The sequence below is a fragment of the Engystomops pustulosus genome, chromosome 4 (assembly GCF_040894005.1).
Source record: "Engystomops pustulosus chromosome 4, aEngPut4.maternal, whole genome shotgun sequence".
In the NCBI taxonomy this organism is placed as follows: domain Eukaryota; kingdom Metazoa; phylum Chordata; class Amphibia; order Anura; family Leptodactylidae; genus Engystomops; species Engystomops pustulosus.
The window spans coordinates 199,696,196-199,717,959 of record NC_092414.1 but is presented as its reverse complement, the minus strand read 5'-3'; the positions used below and the strand labels follow the sequence as shown (position 1 = coordinate 199,717,959).

Below are 21,764 nucleotides of genomic sequence, written 5' to 3'. Positions count from 1 at the left end.
GAGAACTTCCTGTCCCATCATACCCCACCACACACACAGCACTGGAGAACTACCTGTGCTATCATACCCCATCACACACACAGCACTGGAGAACTACCATTCCCATCATACCTCATCACACACACAGCACTGGAGAACTACCTGTCCCATCATACCTCATCACACACACAGCACTGGAGAACTACCTGTCCCATCATACCCCACCACACACACAGAACTGGAGAACTACCAGTCCCATCATACCCCACCACACACACACAGCACTGGAGAACTACCAGTCCCATCATACCCCACCACACACACACACAGCACTGGAGAACTACCAGTCCCATCATACCCCACCACACACACAGCACTGGAGAACTACCTGTCCCATCATACCCCACACACACACAAACACACAGCACTGGAGAACTACCTGTCCCATCATACCCCACCACACACACACAGCACTGGAGAACTACCAGTCCCATCATACCCCACCACACACACAGCACTGGAGAACTACCTGTCCTATCATACCCCTTCACACACAGCACTGGAGAACTACCATTCCCATCATACCTTACCACACACACACAGCACTGGAGAACTACCAGTCCCATCATACCCCACCACACACACAGCACTGGAGAACTACCTGTCCCATCATACCCCACCACACACAGCACTAGAGAACCACCAGTCCCATCATACCCCACCACACACACAGCACTGGAGAACTACCAGTCCTATCATACCCCACCACACACACAGCACTGGAGAACTACCAGTCCCATCATACCCCACCAAATGCACAGCACTGGAGAACTACCAGTCCCATCATACCCCACCACACACACAGCACTGGAGAACTACCAGTCCCATCATACCCCACCACACACACAGCACTGGAGAACTACCTGTCCCATCATACCCCACCACACACACAGCACTGCAGAACTACCAGTCCCATCATACCTCACCACACACACAGCACTGGAGAACTACCAGTCCCATCATACCCCACCACACACACAGCACTGGAGAACTACCTGTCCTATCATACCCCATCACACACACACAGCACTGGAGAACTACCAGTCCTATCATACCCCACCACACAGCACTGGAGAACTACCTGTCCCATCATACCCCACAACACACACACACAGCACTGGAGAACTACCAGTCCCATCATACCCCACCACACACACACAGAACTGGAGAACTACAGTCCTATCTTTCCCCACCACACACACAGCACTGTAGAGCTACCTGTCCCATCTTACCCCACCACACACACACAGCACTGGAGAACTACCAGTCCCATCATACCCCACCACACACACAGCACTGGAGAACTACCAGTCCTATCATACGCCACCACACAGCACTGGAGAACTACCAGTCCCATCATACCCCACCACACACACAGCACTGGAGAACTACCAGTCCCATCATACCCCACCATACACACACAGCACTGGAGAACTACCAGTCCTATCATACCCCACCACACACACAGCACTGGAGAACTACCAGTCCTATCATACCCCACCACACAGCACTGGAGAACTACCAGTCCCATCATACCCCACCACACACACAGAACTGGAGAACTACCTGTCCTATCATACCCCATCACACACACACAGCACTGGAGAACTACCAGTCCCATCATACCCCACCACACACACAGCACTGGAGAACTACCAGTCCCATCATACCCCACCATACACACACAGCACTGGAGAACTACCAGTCCTATCATACCCCACCACACACACAGCACTGGAGAACTACCAGTCCTATCATACCCCACCACACAGCACTGGAGAACTACCAGTCCCATCATACCCCACCACACACACAGCACTGGAGAACTACCTGTCCCATCATACCCCACCACACACACAGCACTGCAGAACTACCAGTCCCATCATACCTCACCACACACACAGCACTGGAGAACTACCAGTCCCATCATACCCCACCACACACACAGCACTGGAGAACTACCTGTCCTATCATACCCCATCACACACACACAGCACTGGAGAACTACCAGTCCTATCATACCCCACCACACAGCACTGGAGAACTACCTGTCCCATCATACCCCACAACACACACACACAGCACTGGAGAACTACCAGTCCCATCATACCCCACCACACACACACAGAACTGGAGAACTACAGTCCTATCTTTCCCCACCACACACACAGCACTGTAGAGCTACCTGTCCCATCTTACCCCACCACACACACACAGCACTGGAGAACTACCAGTCCCATCATACCCCACCACACACACAGCACTGGAGAACTACCAGTCCTATCATACGCCACCACACAGCACTGGAGAACTACCAGTCCCATCATACCCCACCACACACACAGCACTGGAGAACTACCAGTCCCATCATACCCCACCATACACACACAGCACTGGAGAACTACCAGTCCTATCATACCCCACCACACACACAGCACTGGAGAACTACCAGTCCTATCATACCCCACCACACAGCACTGGAGAACTACCAGTCCCATCATACCCCACCACACACACAGAACTGGAGAACTACCTGTCCTATCATACCCCATCACACACACACAGCACTGGAGAACTACCAGTCCTATCATACCCCACCACACAGCACTGGAGAACTACCTGTCCCATCATACCCAACCACACACACAGCACTGGAGAACTACCTGTCCCATCATACCCCACCACACACACAGCACTGGAGAACTACCAGTCCTCTCTTACCCCATCACACACAGCACTGGAGAACTACCTGTCCCATCATACCCAACCACATACACAGCACTGGAGAACTACAGTCCAATCATACCCCACCACACACACAGCACTGGAGAACTACCTGTCCCATCATACCCCACCACACACAGCACTGAAGACCTACCTGTCCCATCATTCCCCACCACACACACAGCACTGGAGAACTACCATTCCCATCATACCCCACCACACACACAGCACTGGAGAACTACCAGTCCTCTCATACCCCATCACACACAGCACTGGAGAACTACCTATCCCATCATACCCCACCACATACACAGCACTGGAGAACTACCAGTCCTCTCTTACCCCATCACACACAGCACTGGAGAACTACCTGTCCCATCATACCCCACCACACACATAGCACTGGAGAACTACCAGTCCCATCATACCCCACTACACACACACAGCACTGGAGAACTACCAGTCCTCTCTTACCCCATCACAAACAGCACTGGAGAACTACCTGTCCCATCATACCCAACCACACACAGCACTGGAGAACTACCTGTCCCATCATACCCCACCACACACACAGCACTGGAGAACTACCAGTCCTCTCATACCCCACCACACAGCACTGGAGAACTACAGTCCAATCATACCCCACCACACACCCAGCACTGGAGAACTACCAGTCCCATCTTACCCCATCACACACAGCACTGGAGAACTACCAGTCCTCTCATACCCCATCACACACAGCACTGGAGAACTACCTGTCCCATCATACCCCACCACACACACAGCACTGGAGAACTACCAGTCCTCTCTTACCCCATCACACAGCACTGGAGAACTACCTGTCCCATCATACCCAACCACACACACAGCACTGGAGAACTACCAGTCCTCTCATACCCCACCACACAGCACTGGAGAACTAAAGTCCAATCATACCCCACCACACACACAGCACTGGAGAACTACCTGTCCCATCATACCCCACCACACACAGCACTGGAGAACTATCTGTCCCATCATACCCCACCACACACACAGCACTGGAGAACTACCAGTCCTCTCATACCCCACCACACAGCACTGGAGAACTACCAGTCCCATCATACCCCATCACACACAGCACTGGAGAACTACCAGTCCTCTCATACCCCATCACACACAGCACTGGAGAACTACCTGTCACATCATACCCTACCACGCACACAGCACTGGAGAACTACCTGTCCAATCATACCCCACACACACACAGCACCGGAGAACTACCAGTCCCATCATACCCCATCACACACAGCACTGGAGAACTACCTGTCCCATCATACCCCACCACACACAGCACTGGAGAACTACCTGTCCCATCATACCCCACCACACACAGCACTGGAGAACTACCAGTCCTCTCATACCCCATCACACACAGCACTGGAGAACTACCTGTCCCATCATACCCCACCACACACAGCACTGGAGAACTACCAGTCCTTTCTTACCCCATCACACACAGCACTGGAGAACTACCTGTCCCATCATACCCAACCACACACACAGCACTGGAGAACTACCTGTCCCATCATACCCCACCACACACACAGCACTGGAGAACTACCAGTCCTCTCTTACCCCATCACACACAGCACTGGAGAACTACCTGTCCCATCATACCCAACCACATACACAGCACTGGAGAACTACAGTCCAATCATACCCCACCACACACACAGCACTGGAGAACTACCTGTCCCATCATACCCCACCACACACAGCACTGGAGAACTACCTGTCCCATCATAACCCACCACACACACAGCACTGGAGAACTACCAGTCCTCTCATACCCCACCACACAGCACTGGAGAACTACCAGTCCCATCATACACCATCACACACAGCACTGGAGAACTACCAGTCCTCTCATACCCCATCACACACAGCACTGGAGAACTACCTGTCCCATCATACCCCACCACACACACAGCACTGGAGAACTACCAGTCCTCTCATACCCCACCACACAGCACTGGAGAACTACAGTCCAATCATACCCCACCACACACACAGCACTGGAGAACTACCAGTCCCATCATACCCCATCACACACAGCAGTGGAGAACTACCTGTCCCATCATACCCTACCACACACAGCACTGGAGAACTACCTGTCCCATCATACCCCACCACACACACACACAGCACTGGAGAACTACCAGTCCCATCATACCCCATCACACACAGCACTGGAGAACTTCCTGTCCCATCATACCCCACCACACACACAGCACTGGAGAACTACCTGTGCTATCATACCCCATCACACACACAGCACTGGAGAACTACCATTCCCATCATACCTCATCACACACACAGCACTGGAGAACTACCTGTCCCATCATACCTCATCACACACACAGCACTGGAGAACTACCTGTCCCATCATACCCCACCACACACACAGAACTGGAGAACTACCAGTCCCATCATACCCCACCACACACACACAGCACTGGAGAACTACCAGTCCCATCATACCCCACCACACACACACACAGCACTGGAGAACTACCAGTCCCATCATACCCCACCACACACACAGCACTGGAGAACTACCTGTCCCATCATACCCCACACACACACAAACACACAGCACTGGAGAACTACCTGTCCCATCATACCCCACCACACACACACAGCACTGGAGAACTACCAGTCCCATCATACCCCACCACACACACAGCACTGGAGAACTACCTGTCCTATCATACCCCTTCACACACAGCACTGGAGAACTACCATTCCCATCATACCTTACCACACACACACAGCACTGGAGAACTACCAGTCCCATCATACCCCACCACACACACAGCACTGGAGAACTACCTGTCCCATCATACCCCACCACACACACACAGCACTGGAGAACTACCTGTCCCATCATACCCCACCACACACACAGCACTGGAGAATTACCTGTCCCATCATACCCCACCACACACACAGCACTGGAGAACTACCTGTCCCATCATACCCCACACACACACATACACAGCACTGGAGAACTACCTGTCCCATCATACCCCACCACACACAGCACTAGAGAACCACCAGTCCCATCATACCCCACCACACACACAGCACTGGAGAACTACCAGTCCTATCATACCCCACCACACACACAGCACTGGAGAACTACCAGTCCCATCATACCCCACCAAATGCACAGCACTGGAGAACTACCAGTCCCATCATACCCCACCACACACACAGCACTGGAGAACTACCAGTCCCATCATACCCCACCACACACACAGCACTGGAGAACTACCTGTCCCATCATACCCCACCACACACACAGCACTGCAGAACTACCAGTCCCATCATACCTCACCACACACACAGCACTGGAGAACTACCAGTCCCATCATACCCCACCACACACACAGCACTGGAGAACTACCTGTCCTATCATACCCCATCACACACACACAGCACTGGAGAACTACCAGTCCTATCATACCCCACCACACAGCACTGGAGAACTACCTGTCCCATCATACCCCACAACACACACACACAGCACTGGAGAACTACCAGTCCCATCATACCCCACCACACACACACAGAACTGGAGAACTACAGTCCTATCTTTCCCCACCACACACACAGCACTGTAGAGCTACCTGTCCCATCTTACCCCACCACACACACACAGCACTGGAGAACTACCAGTCCCATCATACCCCACCACACACACAGCACTGGAGAACTACCAGTCCTATCATACGCCACCACACAGCACTGGAGAACTACCAGTCCCATCATACCCCACCACACACACAGCACTGGAGAACTACCAGTCCCATCATACCCCACCATACACACACAGCACTGGAGAACTACCAGTCCTATCATACCCCACCACACACACAGCACTGGAGAACTACCAGTCCTATCATACCCCACCACACAGCACTGGAGAACTACCAGTCCCATCATACCCCACCACACACACAGAACTGGAGAACTACAGTCCTATCTTTCCCCACCACACACACAGCACTGGAGAACTACCTGTCCCATCATACCCCACCACACACACACACAGCACTGGAGAACTACCAGTCCCATCATACCCCATCACACACACACACAGAACTGGAGAACTACAGTACTATCTTACCCCACCACACACACAGAACTGGAGAACTACTAGTGCCATCATACCCCACAGCACCGGAGAACTACAGGTCCCAGCACACCATATTCTTTTTCACACTTGGGTGAATGTAACTGTGTGAGGTGTGGGACGAACGGTACTAACTTTTGATCAATTTTAATAAAAATTTTTATTGGTGGGAAAATATTGAAAAAGTATTTTAGTTTCATTACAGGGTTCAACACATAACGGTTGTCGTATAATGATTGTTATATTTTGATAGACCAGGTATATTGGCATGTGGGGATACCTGACATGTGAATGTTTTCATTAATTTATGTATGTGTCTGTGCTTTCTAGGGTATTTGAATTGGTACTTTTTTACTTTTTAATTTTAAGGACCAACTTTGGCACCTAAAAGGTTACACACCAATTCCAGGTGTCTGCTGTATAATGCAGCAAATACATGTCCTGTACGGGTGCGCTCACGCAATGCAAATGCCCGGGATGGGGCTCGGCCGTTTCATTGGAAACGTATATATATGCGATCAGGCTGTGCCCGTCCGTGTGACCGCACCTTATGGAAAAGGCTCTGCTTGCACGGAATAAGGATGTATATTCCGATACACCACATCATCAGACACATCGGATGCTGTATGAGGCCGTCTTGTCTTATGTTTGTAGTGTCTACTATTAGTGTCTTCTATAAGTGATGAGACTGCTAAAATCCTACAAGTGTCACCTATGTAAATAATGTATAGAACTAGCATCCTCCTCATTATGGTTATCCTGCCTAGTTCTCGCTGATGTAATGGACACATAATAGATGATAATGGAGGACATAATCCTGTTTCTGCTTGTCGTGCAGTCTCTAATGAGTGAGGAGCGGTCTCTGGCTATTAGCTTGCGGTGTAATTAGGGCGGGGCTTACTAATGGGTATATAGATATAAACCTATACACAGCAAATCCCTAATCTGATATATTGGAGGGTTCAGATAAAGCTAGCAATGTAACACTGCTAATACTGGGGTAGCGAGGATGCCCCAACCCCCATCATTCTCATATCGTATGATGCGTGGTGCACCCCTGCCCTTAGGGCTACATTCACACGAACGTATGGGGGACGTATATACGCCATGTGTGACATCACTCGCATGCGTTAACATTGCGTTTACAAACGTAAATGGCAATGTAATTAGGCAAATCACCTCTCATCAGCTGTTGTATATGCGTTTCAAACGCAATGAAAATGCAATCAAAACGCAACGTGTGAACGCGCCCTCTGGCTTCAGCCTTGATCACATGCTGAGGTTACATTGCATTTTAGCAGATGCAATGGAGACGCAATGTAACCTTAGCATGTAATCAAGGCTGAAGCCAATGGAATGCGACAGAAACACAATGCGACGCATCATTTGAATGCGCCCTAAAGAGGACCTAAAAAAAAATTTTAAAAAAAAATTGCTCTAGGAGCTGCTTACTAATGTCACCATCACAGCAAGAACACAATGAAAAGTGTGCATTAAACACACAGGGGGCATAGTTTTATTTTGTCTGGTGCTTATTTATGTGTTTTTTTTACCCAGCCAAATTTATCATTTTTTTGGCAGTAGAGCCCATTCTTTCTTTTTTTTTGTCAAATTTCACAGAAATGTCTCGATCTACTGCAAGTCCAGCATAGTACCAGCGCCCAAGTACCAAAAATCCTTTAGGCCACGTTCACATGTTGCGTTTTAGTTGCACTTTCATTGTGTTTTGAAATGCATAACAACAGCTGATGAGAGATTTGCCTAATTACATTACTGTTAACATTTGTGTTTACAAAACGTATCATAAAAATGTGATGTTAACACATTTGTTTATACAGGCGGTCCCCTACTTAAGGACACCCGACTTACAGACAACCCATAGTTACAGACGGACCCTTCTGCTCACTGTGACCTCTGGTGAAGCTTTCTGGAAGCTTTACTATAGTCCCAGACTGAAATGATCAGCTGTAAGGTGTCTGTAATGAAGCTTTATTAATAATCCTTGGTCTAATTACAGCAAAAATTTTAAACTCCAATTGTCACTGGGGCCAAAGAAAAAAAATTGTCTAGAACTTCAATTATAAAATATACAGTTTCGACTTGCATACAAATTCAACTTAAGAACAAACCTCCAGACCCTATCTTGTATGTAACCCGGGGACTGCCTGTAATGTCTTTACATGTGCGTTTTTTTTAAATACATGCAGTAATATTGCATTAACAAATGTAAATAGTAATGTAATTAGGCAAATCCCCTCTCCTCAGCTGTTGTAAAGGGTTTCAAAACGCAATGGGGGACATTTACTATGGCGTTTCCGCCAGTTTTGTGGCGCTCTCACCACATGTTCTACTCTCAGACCTATTTATTAGCTGGCGGGGACAGAAAAAATGACTTTTTCCGCCTGCTCCGACTCTTCTCCGAAAAGGGGCGTGGCTTTGGCGGAGTGGAAACTCAGACAGAATTAATATGTGTCGCAGCCCTTGTAAACTGGCGGAAAGTAGACCAAAAGAAAACTGGTCTAGCAGGGACTGTTGGACACATTTCTGGTGCTCGGGACAGATTTTGGTCCCAGGGACAGAAAATGGTCTCGGGGACAGAAAATGGTCTCGGCGCCAGAAATGTCTCTGCACAGCTCTACAATATTAAATGTGTGTCTTCTTCCCGAGAGCAGGTCGGTAACAAAGCCAATGCAGACACCGACACTTTAAGTAAATGTCCCCCACAGTGTGACAGCACCCTGAGGAAAGCCATCATAAAGGCTTTTAGGGTGTGTTCACACATTCTGTTTATACATGCAGTTATGGATGTCCAAACCAGGAGGGGAGTGTCAAGACTTTTTTCTTAATGGATTTTTAATGTCAATCATCTGGAAACTAATGACAAATCAATCGCAACACTGAGAAAAGAAACATGGCACAGTTTGCAAAACGGCAGCAAAAGTCGCAAAAACGCTAAAAAAGGAGAAAAAAAGATAGATTGATGCCCCTCCCCTCAACTGCTTTTCCCTGCAGGACCTGAAATGACATCATTCAGGTCCTGTCACCACCTAGACGGATATTACTAGCTGGAGGCTCTAGGACCTGCGATGATGTCATTATCACATGACCTGCAGGAGAAGGCAGTGCACATGGCGGCTGACTGTGAGGTGAGGAAAAAAAATGAGGAAGGGGGAGAACACGGGGGCGTACTGCCCATGAGGGTGCAGTTATATGTCACGTCTAACTCATTGCACCGGCTTAGAGAGATGTTTGCCTAATTAAATAGTTGTTAACATGTGTTCACAAAATGCAACCGTTAATGCACGTGTTTGTTAACACAATGTTAACACAACTGGTAAAATTAGCTTTTTGTAAATGCAAGTGTTAAAAGCTGTTTAATTAGGTAAATCTCTTTTCAGCTGTTGCAATGCATTTTTAAAGGCATGTGTTAGACAGGATGTGTGACTGCACCCTTAAAAAAATAGGCCAGAAAGTCCCCAGAAAGATGGCAATAAAAATGTCATCTCATACCGCAAAAAACGAGACCTTACACCGGATCTGTATATGAAAATATGAGAGAGATCCGGAGGCCAGAATATGGTGCGACAGCAAACACTTTTTTTTAAAAAAAAAGATTTCCATTTTGTTTGAAAGGTAACAGAACCGACCAAAAAAATAAGGGGGAGGTGTCATCTGCGTGTAAGAACAGCGGAGCAGCTGCAGTTTTTGTGGTTTCTGCTCCATTGTTTTCCCGTACATTCCCTGGAATAGTACAGATGTGTAAAAAGTTTTGGGCTTTTGGAAGGTGAAGAGTAAAAACCAGTAGGGGTTGTCCAGCAATAACAAGGGAATAGGACAGGGAATAACTTGCTGATTTGTGGGGTCCCAGGGTTAGTACCAAACAGATCACGGTAAAGATTTGCCTAATTACATTACTATTAACATTTGTTAACACATGCGTTAACATCGTGCTAACAAATGTAAACAGTAATGTAATTAGGCAAATCACCCCTCCTCAGCTGTTGTAATGCGTTTTAAACGCAATGAAAACGCAATCAAAGTGCAACATGTGAACGCGCGCTGGCATTGCGTTATGAGTGCCATACTAGCAGAAGGTGTGATCACGGACATGTACCTTCTGTATCAATTCCTCATGGTTTTCTAGATCTCTGCTTGCTGTCATTCTGTAGGAAGCTCCACCAAAGAATAGAAACCTGTCCATGGTCATGTGATGTCACACAGGTGCATGAGCTGAGAGTAATCACATGACCACGGACAGATCTCTATCCTCTGGAAATAAACGATGAGGCTTCCTATAGAAGGACAGCAAGCAGAGATCTAGAAACCCGTGAGGAAGTGATGAACTATATTGGAAAATTGTTTAACTTTTCAAGACACAACCAATATCAATTATTTGCTGTAAGTGGACAACCCCTTTAAGCAGTTCAACATTACAAAGAGTTTTGGTTGATGATGTTAGTGAAAACTCCTCTATAACATCTGTTGGTTCTGGAGTCCAGAAGGAATTCACTTTTGTTAGCAAATTTACCCATGATGCTATAGCTTGGGGTACTGAAAATACGGCAGAACCCCCCCCCCCCCCAAATCGGGTTAAAGGGGGCGTGGGCAGTCGATTAGGGGCGGAGTTAAGTGAGCCATCGGTTTACTGGCAAGAGCCGGCTCTTTCGTGGACGACACATCACCTATACCCCCCCCCCCCCCATATAGATTACGAGGCCTCATGGGCAGGGTCTCCTGATCACTGTAGATTTTATATTTTGTATTTGTCCCCCTTACTGATAGTACAGCCTGATACAAATAACTCTGCCCCATAAATAAACATACAATATCTTCTTATGATTCTGTGCTCTGCCTTTCCTCTTGTACATTTCATTACAAATGGACAGCTGGGTGTTACCAGGTGGGAGTGCAGCTGCACTGTTATACACCATCAGTGCAGTATCAGACCCACTTTACTACAGGCAGTCCCCGGGTTACATACAAGATAGGGTCTGTAGGTTTGTTCTTAAGTTGAATTTGTATGTAAGTCGGAACTGTATATTTTATCATTGTAATCCCAGCCAGAACTTTTTTGGTCTCTGTGACAATTGGATTTTAAAAATGTTGGGTTGTCATAAGAATCAATATTAACACTAAAGCTTCATTACAGACACTTGTGATAATTGTTCTAGCTGTTTATTGTAGCCTAGGACTAAAGTACAATAAATTACCAATATCCAGAGGTCCGTTTGTAACTAGGGGTCGTATGTAAGTCAGGTGTTCTTAAGTAGGGGACCGCCTGTATATTAATAACCTGTATATTTCCCGGGGGAGTAATAAATGTGCAGCACAGCATAGAGTTATAAGAGAGGATGCTCCATAATTGTTATTTCATGACATATCAGGAGGCTGAACAGGTCACCTGCATGTCTGCATTTTTATTTTGGTAGTGGACATTTCTCTGTGCGGAACATGCATCATGCAGCTTCAGTTACAGCCTGTGTCAGCGCAGGGGATGGCGAGGGACAGCGCTCTCCCCCTAGCACAGCAGCGCTGGATTGCAGTGTGACATTAGATGTGACAGCTCTCTCTCCCCCCTAGCACAGCGCAGTGTGACAGGAGAGGTGACAGCCCTCTCCCCCCTAGCACAGTGGCGCTGGATTGCAGTGTGGCAGGAGAGGTGACAGCTCTCTCTTCCCCCTAGCACAGTGGCGCTGGATTGCAGTGTGGCAGGAGAGGTGACAGCTCTCTCTCTTCCCCCCCCCTAGCACAGCGGCGCTAGATTGCAGTGTGACAGGAGAGGTGACAGCTCTTCCCCCCCCCCCCCCTAGCACAGCGGCGCTGGATTGCAGTGTGACAGGAGAGGTGACAGCTCTTCCCCCCATAACTCCCCCCGTAGCACAGCGGCGCTGGATTGCAGTGTGGCAGGAGAGGTGACAGCTCTCTCTCTTCCCCCCCCCCCAGCACGGCGGCGATGGATTGCAGTGTGGCAGGAGAGGTGACAGCTCTCTCTCTTCCCCCTAGCACAGTGGCGCTGGATTGCAGTGTGACAGGAGAGGTGACAGCTCTTCCCCCCATAATCCCCCCCCCCCCGTAGCACAGCGGCGCTGGATTGCAGCGCATCAGTCTCGGCAGTTCTGCATTGCAGTGGTTGCATCCTTCGCCGCGGCTCCGCCCATTCTCCAGTCTCCTCATTTGCATAGCGGCTGCCGCCTCAACCAATCGGGAGGCGCGGGAGATGTTGCCTCGGATGAGGACAGGGAGTGGCGCGGAGCATGCGCACTGGCGCCTGCTGCAAGTCCTTTATTACATCCAGGGAAGAGGGAGACCGGGGGCAGCGCATCCTCCACCGCCCGAACACCCGTCCTGTGCCCCGCAGCCCCGACATGTCCTACCAGGGCAAGAAGAACATCCCCCGCATCACGGTGAGTGCCGGAGGATGGGGGTGGTGGTACAACACGGGGGGATGGAGGTGCACACTGTGTATCAGAGGATGGGGGTAGTGGTACAGCACAGGGGTGTATACTATGTATCAGATGATGGGGGTAGTGGTACAGCACAGGGGTGTATACTATGTATCAGAGGATGGGGGTAGTGGTACAGCACAGGGATGTATACTATATATCAGAGGATGGGGGTAGTGGTACAGCACAGGGGTGTATACTATATATCAGAGGATGGGGGTAGTGGTACAGCACAGGGGTGTATACTATGTATCGGAGGATGGGGGTAGTGGTACAGCACAGGGGTGTATACTATGTATCAGAGGATGGGGATAGTGGTACAGCACAGGGGTGTATACTATGTATCAGAGGATGGGGGTAGTGGTACAGCACAGGGGTGTATACTATGTATCAGAGGATGGGGGTAGTGGTACAGCACAGGGGTGTATAGGTGTATACTATGTATCAGAGGATGGGGGTAGTGGTACAACACAAGATTGTATACTGTGTATCAGATGAGGGTTGTGGTGGTACAGCACAGGGAGGATGGGTGTAGTGGTACAGAACAGGCTGTATATTGTATGGGGTAGAGGAACAGTCCAGGGAGGTTGGGGGTAGTGATACAGCACAACAGTGTATACTATGTATCAGAGGATGGGGATAGTAGTACAGCACAGCAGTGTATACTATGTATCAGAGGATGGGGATAGTAGTGCAGCACAACAGTGTATACTATGTATCAGAGGATGGGGATAGTAGTGCAGCACAGCAGTGTATACTATGTATCAGAGGATGGGGGTAGTAGTACAGGGCAGCAGTGTATACTGTGTATTAGAGGATGGGGATAGTAGTACAGGGCAGCAGTGTATACTGTGTATTAGAGGATGGGGATAGTAGTACAGGACAGCAGTGTATACTGTGTATCAGAGGATGGGGATAGTAGTACAGAACAGCAGTGTATACTGTGTATCAGAGGATGGGGATAGTAGTACAGCACAGCAGTGTATACTATGTATCAGAGGATGGGGATAGTAGTGCAGCACAGCAGTGTATACTATGTATCAGAGGATGGGGATAGTAGTACATGGCAGCAGTGTATACTGTGTATTAGAGGATGGGGATAGTAGTACAGGGCAGCAGTGTATACTGTGTATCAGAGGATGGGGATAGTAGTACAGCACAGCAGTGTATACTATGTATCAGAGGATGGGGATAGTAGTGCAGCACAGCAGTGTATACTATGTATCAGAGGATGAGGATAGTAGTACAGGGCAGCAGTGTATACTGTGTATTAGAGGATGGGGATAGTAGTACAGGACAGCAGTGTATACTGTGTATCAGAGGATGGGGATAGTAGTACAGAACAGCAGTGTATACTATGTATCAGAGGATGGGGGTAGTAGTAGAGCACAGGCTGTATATTGTATGGGGTAGAGGCACAGTCCAGGGTGGTTGGGGGTAGTGATACAGCACAGGGTATATACTATGTATCAGAGGATGGGGGTAGTGGTACAGCACAGGGTATATACTATGTATCAGAGGATGGGGCTAGTGGTACAGCACAGGGAGGATGGGGCTAGTGGTACAGCACGGGGAGGATGGGGCTAGTGGTACAGCACGGGGAGGATGGGGCTAGTGGTACAGCACGGGGAGGATGGGGCTAGTGGTACAGCACGGGGAGGATGGGGCTAGTGGCACAGCACGGGGAGGATGGGGCTAGTGGCACAGCACGGGGAGGATGGGGCTAGTGGCACAGCACGGGGAGGATGGGGCTAGTGGCACAGCACGGGGAGGACGGGGCTAGTGGCACAGCACGGGGAGGACGGGGCTAGTGGCACAGCACGGGGAGGACGGGGCTAGTGGCACAGCACGGGGAGGACGGGGCTAGTGGCACAGCACGGGGAGGACGGGGCTAGTGGCACAGCACGGGGAGGACGGGGCTAGTGGCACAGCACGGGGAGGACGGGGCTAGTGGCACAGCACGGGGAGGACGGGGCTAGTGGCACAGCACGGGGAGGACGGGGCTAGTGGCACAGCACGGGGAGGACGGGGCTAGTGGCACAGCACGGGGAGGACGGGGCTAGTGGCACAGCACGGGGAGGACGGGGCTAGTGGCACAGCACGGGGAGGACGGGGCTAGTGGCACAGCACGGGGAGGACGGGGCTAGTGGCACAGCACGGGGAGGACGGGGCTAGTGGCACAGCACTGGCTGTATCATATTTATCAGAGGATGAGGAGCAATACAGGAAGGATGAGGGTAGTAGTAGAGCACAGGTTGTATACTGTGTATCAGATGATGGGGCAGTGGTACAGTCAATGGAGGATGGGGGTGGTGGTACAGCACTAGGTGTATACTATACATCAGAGGATGAGGATAGGGTACAGCACAGGGGGGGTGGGGGTACTGGCACAGCACGGGGAGGATGGGGGTAGTGGCACAGCACACAGTGTACACTATGTTTTGGTTATAAGATGATGGTGACAAGTGGGGGGTAGTAGTATATAGTGTGAGGGGTTGGGGGCTGGACATCAGGTGCTATCTATAATACTTACAATACACTGCATAATGTTTAGTTTTAGCTATACTCTGTGTATATATGAGTGTATTGCATACCATCACAGCAGTGCTTGTATCAGATACAATATACCGCTATAGTGTGTATGCACAGGATGTAACAGTACTGTGGCCTCAGTGGTGACCTGTACAACATCACATTGTGGCCGGGGTCAGACAGTGATGTACAGTGTGTGTACAGGTGACCCCCTAGGCCAGTGATTGGCTGCAGCAGGGACCTCCCCTCACAACATCCGAACTGTGCAGCAGAGACTGGAATGGAGGAGGTTTATTGTATTCACTGATTGTATAAAGTTGAACTTTCCCTTTAATATACATTCACCACATGCACATCCTCATACATAAGTTCGGTACATCCTATACATCCTTTAAATACATCATATGTATCTTGTGTATATATGTATATGTATATATAATATATATATATATATATATATATATATATATATATATATATATATATATATTTTTTTTTATTACTGCTTGTATAGTCAGGGCCCCCCATAATATGTACACTGCAGCTTGTGTGTAGTATTTGCCCCCCCCCCCCCATCATATATACACTGCATCCTGTGTGTAGTAGTTGGGGCCCCCTATAATATATACACTGCAGCCTGTGTGTAGTGTGTAGTTGGGGCCCCCCCTATAATATATATACTGCAGCCTGTGTGTAGTTGGCCCCCCCTATAATATATACACTGCAGCCTGTGTGTAGTAGTTGCCCCCCGCCCTATAATATATACACTGCAGCCTGTGTGTAATAATATGGCCCCCCCCTATAATATATACACTGCAGCCTGTGTGTAGTAGTATGCCCCCCCCTATAATATATACACTGCAGCCTGTGTGTAGTAGTTGGGGGGCCCCCCTATAATATATACACTGCAGCCGTTGTGTGTTGTAGTTGGGCCCCCCCCCTATAATATATACACTGCAGCCTGTGTGTAGTAGTTGGCCCCCACCTATAATATATACACTGCAGCCTGTGTGTAGTATTTTCCCCCCGCCCTATAATATATACACTGCAGCCTGTGTGCAGTAGTTGACCCCCCCCCATAATATATACACTGCAGCCTGTGTGCAGTAGTTGACCCCCCCCCATAATATATACACTGCAGCCTGTGTGTAGTAGTTGACCCCCCCCCATAATATATACACTGCAGCCTGTGTGTAGTAGTTGACCCCCCCCATAATATATACACTGCAGCCTGTGTGTAGTAGTTGACCCCCCCCATAATATATACACTGCAGCCTGTGTGTAGTAGTAGGGGCCCCCCTATAATATATACACTGCAGCCTGTGTGTAGTATTTGCCCCCTCTATAATATATACACTGCAACCTGTGTGGAGTATTTGCCCCCCCTATAATATATACACTGCAGCCTGTGTGTAGTAGTTGCCCCACGCCCTATAATATATACACTGCAGCCTGTGTGTAGTAGTTGACCCCCCCCCCCCATAATATATACACTGCAGCCTGTGTGTAGTAGTTGACCCCCCCCCCCCCCCATAATATATACACTGCAGTCTGTGTGTAGTATTTGCCCCCCCTATAATATATACACTGCAGCCTGTGTGTAGTAGTTGCCCCCCCCCCTATAATATATACACTGCAGCCGTTGTGTGTTGTAGTTGGGCCCCCTCCCTATAATATATACACTGCAGCCTGTGTGTAGTAGTTGCCCCCCCCTATAATATATACACTGCAGCCTGTGTGTAGTAGTTGGGGCCTCCCTATAATATATACACTGCAGCCTGTGTGTAGTAGTTGGGGCCCCCCCTCTATAATATATACACTGCAGCCTGTGTCTAGTAGTATGGCCCCCCCTATAATATATACACTGCAGCCTGTGTCTAGTAGTATGGGCCCCCCCTATAATATATACACTGCAGCCTGTGTGTAGTAGTATGGGCCCCCCCTATAATATATATACTGCAACCTGTGTGGAGTATTTGCCCCCCCTATAATATATACACTGCAGCCTGTGTGTAGTAGTTGGGGCCCCCCGTATAATATATACACTGCAGCCTGTGTGTAGTAGTTGCCCCCCCCCCTATAATATATACACTGCAGCCTGTGTGCAGTAGTTGGGGCCCCCCCTCTATAATATATACACTGCAGCCTGTGTCTAGTAGTATGCCCCCTCCTATAATATATACACTGCAGCCGTTGTGTGTTGTAGATGGCCCCCCCCTATAATATATACACTGCAGCCTGTGTGTAGTAGTATGCCCCCCCCTATAATATATACACTGCAGCCTGTGTGTAGTAGTTGCCCCCCCCTATAATATATACACTGCAGCCTGTGTGTAGTAGTTGGGGCCCCCCTATAATATATACACTGCAGCCTGTGTGTAGTAGTCCCCCCCCCCCCGATAATATATACACTACAGCCTGTGTGTAGTAGTCCCCCCCGCCCTATAATATATACACTGCAGCCTGTGGCTAGTAGTAGGGGCCCCCTTATAATATATACACTGCAGCCTGTGTGTAGTAGTCCCCCCCCCCCCATAATATATACACTGCAGCCTGTGTGTAGTAGTCCCCCCCCCCATAATATATACACTGCAGCCTGTGTGTAGTAGTCCCCCCCCCCCCCCATAATATATACACTGCAGCCTGTGTGTAGTAGCCCCCCCCCATAATATATACACTGCAGCCTGTGGGTAGTAGTAGGGGCCCCCCTATAATATATACACTGCAGCCTGTGTGTAGTAGTCCCCCCCCCCCCATAATATATACACTGCAGCCTGTGTGTAGTAGTCCCCCCCCCCCCCATAATATATACACTGCAGCCTGTGTGTAGTAGCCCCCCCCCCCCATAATATATACACTGCAGCCTGTGGGTAGTAGTAGGGGCCCCCTATAATATATACACTGCAGCCTGTGGGTAGTAGTAGGGGCCCCCTATAATATATACACTGCAGCCTGTGTGTAGTAGTAGGGGCCCCCTTATAATATATACACTGCAGCCTGTGGGTAGTAGTAGGGGCCCCCTATAATATATACACTGCAGCCTGTGGGTAGTAGTAGGGGCCCCCTTATAATATATACACTGCAGCCTGTGGGTAGTAGTAGGGGCCCCCTTATAATATATACACTGCAGCCTGTGGGTAGTAGTAGGGGCCCCCTTATAATATATACACTGCAGCCTGTGGGTAGTAGTAGGGGCCCCCTTATAATATATACACTGCAGCCTGTGGGTAGTAGTAGGGGCCCCCTTATAATATATACACTGCAGCCTGTGGGTAGTAGTAGGGGCCCCCTTATAATATATACACTGCAGCCTGTGGGTAGTAGTAGGGGCCCCCCCCACCATGCTATATACAGTGCAGGGTGTGATATAGACGGGAGCAGTGATGCGGCCTGTGTGTAGCTGTACGTTATCGCTGCTGGTGATGAGGTTACATAACATGTCTGTCTGTGCGGCGGGTATCATGCCAGCTGTATCCAGGGTATTTTCCAGGGCGTGTGACTGGATTGTTTTCAGAAGGCCGTGGCGGGATGTGATGAGGATATTCCCACATAGTGCTGGAGGGTTTGGCTGCGAGTGAGCAGTGCCCCCCTGTACCCTCAGCCTGGCACACGTATGTCACCACACATAGATACATGTATACCCAAAGCGAGCGGATCCCTGGCATCTGTGTACTGACCCTGTACTATCACTGCCCCGCTGGATGGTCTAAGGAGGGCTGAGATACGTCAGACGTAATCATCTTATCTCCATAGATGTCTCTGTCTGTATCTGTTCTATCTACCTACCTATGTATCCACCTTCCATGCCATTCTCTTACATGCAGTGACAACATTGTTGCACCCCCTGCTATGTTATTGTATATGGATTATGAGGACGAGGGGGGGGGGGTGACCCGTCATGTTGGGGGCAGAGCTGCACAGCCGTGTTGGTACAATGCATTGGCGGGGTCTTGTTTCCATGGCAACGCCTGCCATCTGATGGGGGGGGGGGGGACGCTGTGCATTAATCTGCGCTGCTCATCCTCACTGGAGCAATGTGGAGCATATAATTTAGGTGGGAACGCCCAGCGACTGAACGGTTAACAATGTGATGAGGAATAAGAGGCCGGAAGCCTGTGGCGGGTGTTGTGGAGGGCTGCGGGGTCTTCTGTCTGACAGGCGGATCTGCATTACATGTGTCTGGATGATTATGCGGAGGGGCGAATGTGATCCATACATTATCTCCTGTGCTATAAATAATCTGCAAATCTCAAGATCTGGGGAAGGAAGAAGAAAGTCTGCAGCTCTTAAAGGGCCAGCGTCCATTTATCATCCTTTACTTCATGGAGACTATTTATAGAGTATAATTCGTGACAGTGATGTGAGGGTCATGTGTCGGAGTCCGAGGCTATGGATATTTGCCAAAATTTGGGTTTTGGTATAAGCAGCAGGTCACGCTGCAGAAAAGGGGTGTGGCTAAGAAGGTTTTTTATGCTATGTTCTAGACTAAAACTGGACCAAGATGGCCGCCATGGGGGTCATTATTAACCTGACCCCAACCCTCCACACCCTTGACCTAGACAGACCCTGTCTGACAGAAATGAGATGCTACAGCCAGTGGGGAACAGCATGACCGTGTCTTTAACCTCTGGTAGCCCCCTATAAGCAGACACCATAATGGTGCTCCTCAAGCTACGCCCCTGTCATAAGCCACACCTCCTCATTAGGCAAGGTGCACATTTTAATTTAATCAATCGTTTAACTTTAGCTACTAGTTCAGGGTCTGACAGACGCAGGTCGTCTCAGTGAAGCCTTGGACTAGGCCCAGATAATTAGACTGTATTTGTTGCATGTAGCAACCAATCACGGCGCAGCTTTCATTTTATATTCTGCTCCTGAAAAATGAAAGTCGTGCTCTGATTGGTGGCTACAGGCAACAAAACAATAATTGTTATTTTAGGCCGCAAACAGATCTTTTCAGTGAATATACTGCCAAAAATGTGAGGAAGCAGGACGAGGGGAGCCGATTAGAGGGGACCTAATGGCCGGCGGCGGAGTGGGCCAGCGTGAGCCAGCAATATGAGGCAATTGTATGCCAGGCCTGCGTGTATTAAATGTTCCCCGTCATCTCTTGAGTGAGATATACGTAGTTGCCGTATACTTGAAATCATACATGTCATCTTAAAAAAATATTTAGGGTGATCACGGCCCTTAAGGCAATGCATGCCCTCTTCTAATAGGTATCATAACCCTTTTGTGACCTGTGCATGTTACAGAACCACGCCCTTTTGTCAAAATATTCTTGATATTTGTAAAGTTTGCATCCCCTACTCTTCACACAGTGGTATGTACAGATGCACTCCTGGGGGGTATGTATAGTAATGCAGAGCCCCCTTCCTCCTGGGGGTATATATAGTAATTCAGAGCCAGCCCCCCTCCCTCCTGTGGGTATATATAGTAATTCAGAGCCCCCCCCCTTCCTCCTGGGGGTATATATAGTGCTCCTACATGCAGGGCCCCCCTTTGGGTCTCTAGGACCTCCAGTAATGAGATCTCCGGGCCATATCCCCATCTTCCGCATCTACAAGATTGTAATCTCCAGCAGTTGCCGGGGACATTAATATGTTCTTCCGGCATCTTCCATTCACAGCGGAGCTTTAGTTGCTATGGTTATGGATCTTACCGTCTTGTCTTATGACTAGAGCCTATAACCTATTTTATAGGGGTGGTGTGATATGACAAAAACATGGCGACTTTCTTCCTGGAATAGCACCCCTCTCATCTACAGGCATTTGTGGTATCTCCATTTACACCAATGCCAGGAAAAGCTATGGATCTGCCCCTCATTCACATTGAGTTGTTAGTGG

The 21,764-nt window shown here is 49.1% G+C and overlaps 1 protein-coding gene and 1 long non-coding RNA gene across 4 annotated transcripts in view; one reads left to right on the top strand and one right to left on the bottom strand.

The window, feature by feature from the left end:
• Positions 1-21,764, top strand: part of DPYSL2 (dihydropyrimidinase like 2) — a 50,946-nt gene that overhangs the window by 10,635 nt on the left and 18,547 nt on the right. The window contains exon 1 of one of the 3 annotated variants that reach the window (XM_072149391.1): positions 9,965-10,089. The exons of 1 other annotated variant lie outside the window; for it this stretch is intronic. In XM_072149391.1, the coding sequence (XP_072005492.1) occupies positions 10,030-10,089 (60 nt within the window). In that variant the 5' untranslated portion in view covers positions 9,965-10,029. Of the gene's footprint in view, positions 1-9,964; positions 10,090-13,186; positions 13,348-21,764 lie in introns of those variants that run through there. One more of the 3 variants, XM_072149390.1, reaches the window with a different exon arrangement.
• LOC140128039 (uncharacterized) overlaps positions 1-21,764 on the bottom strand; it is a 49,218-nt gene that overhangs the window by 21,758 nt on the left and 5,696 nt on the right. The window lies entirely within an intron of this gene.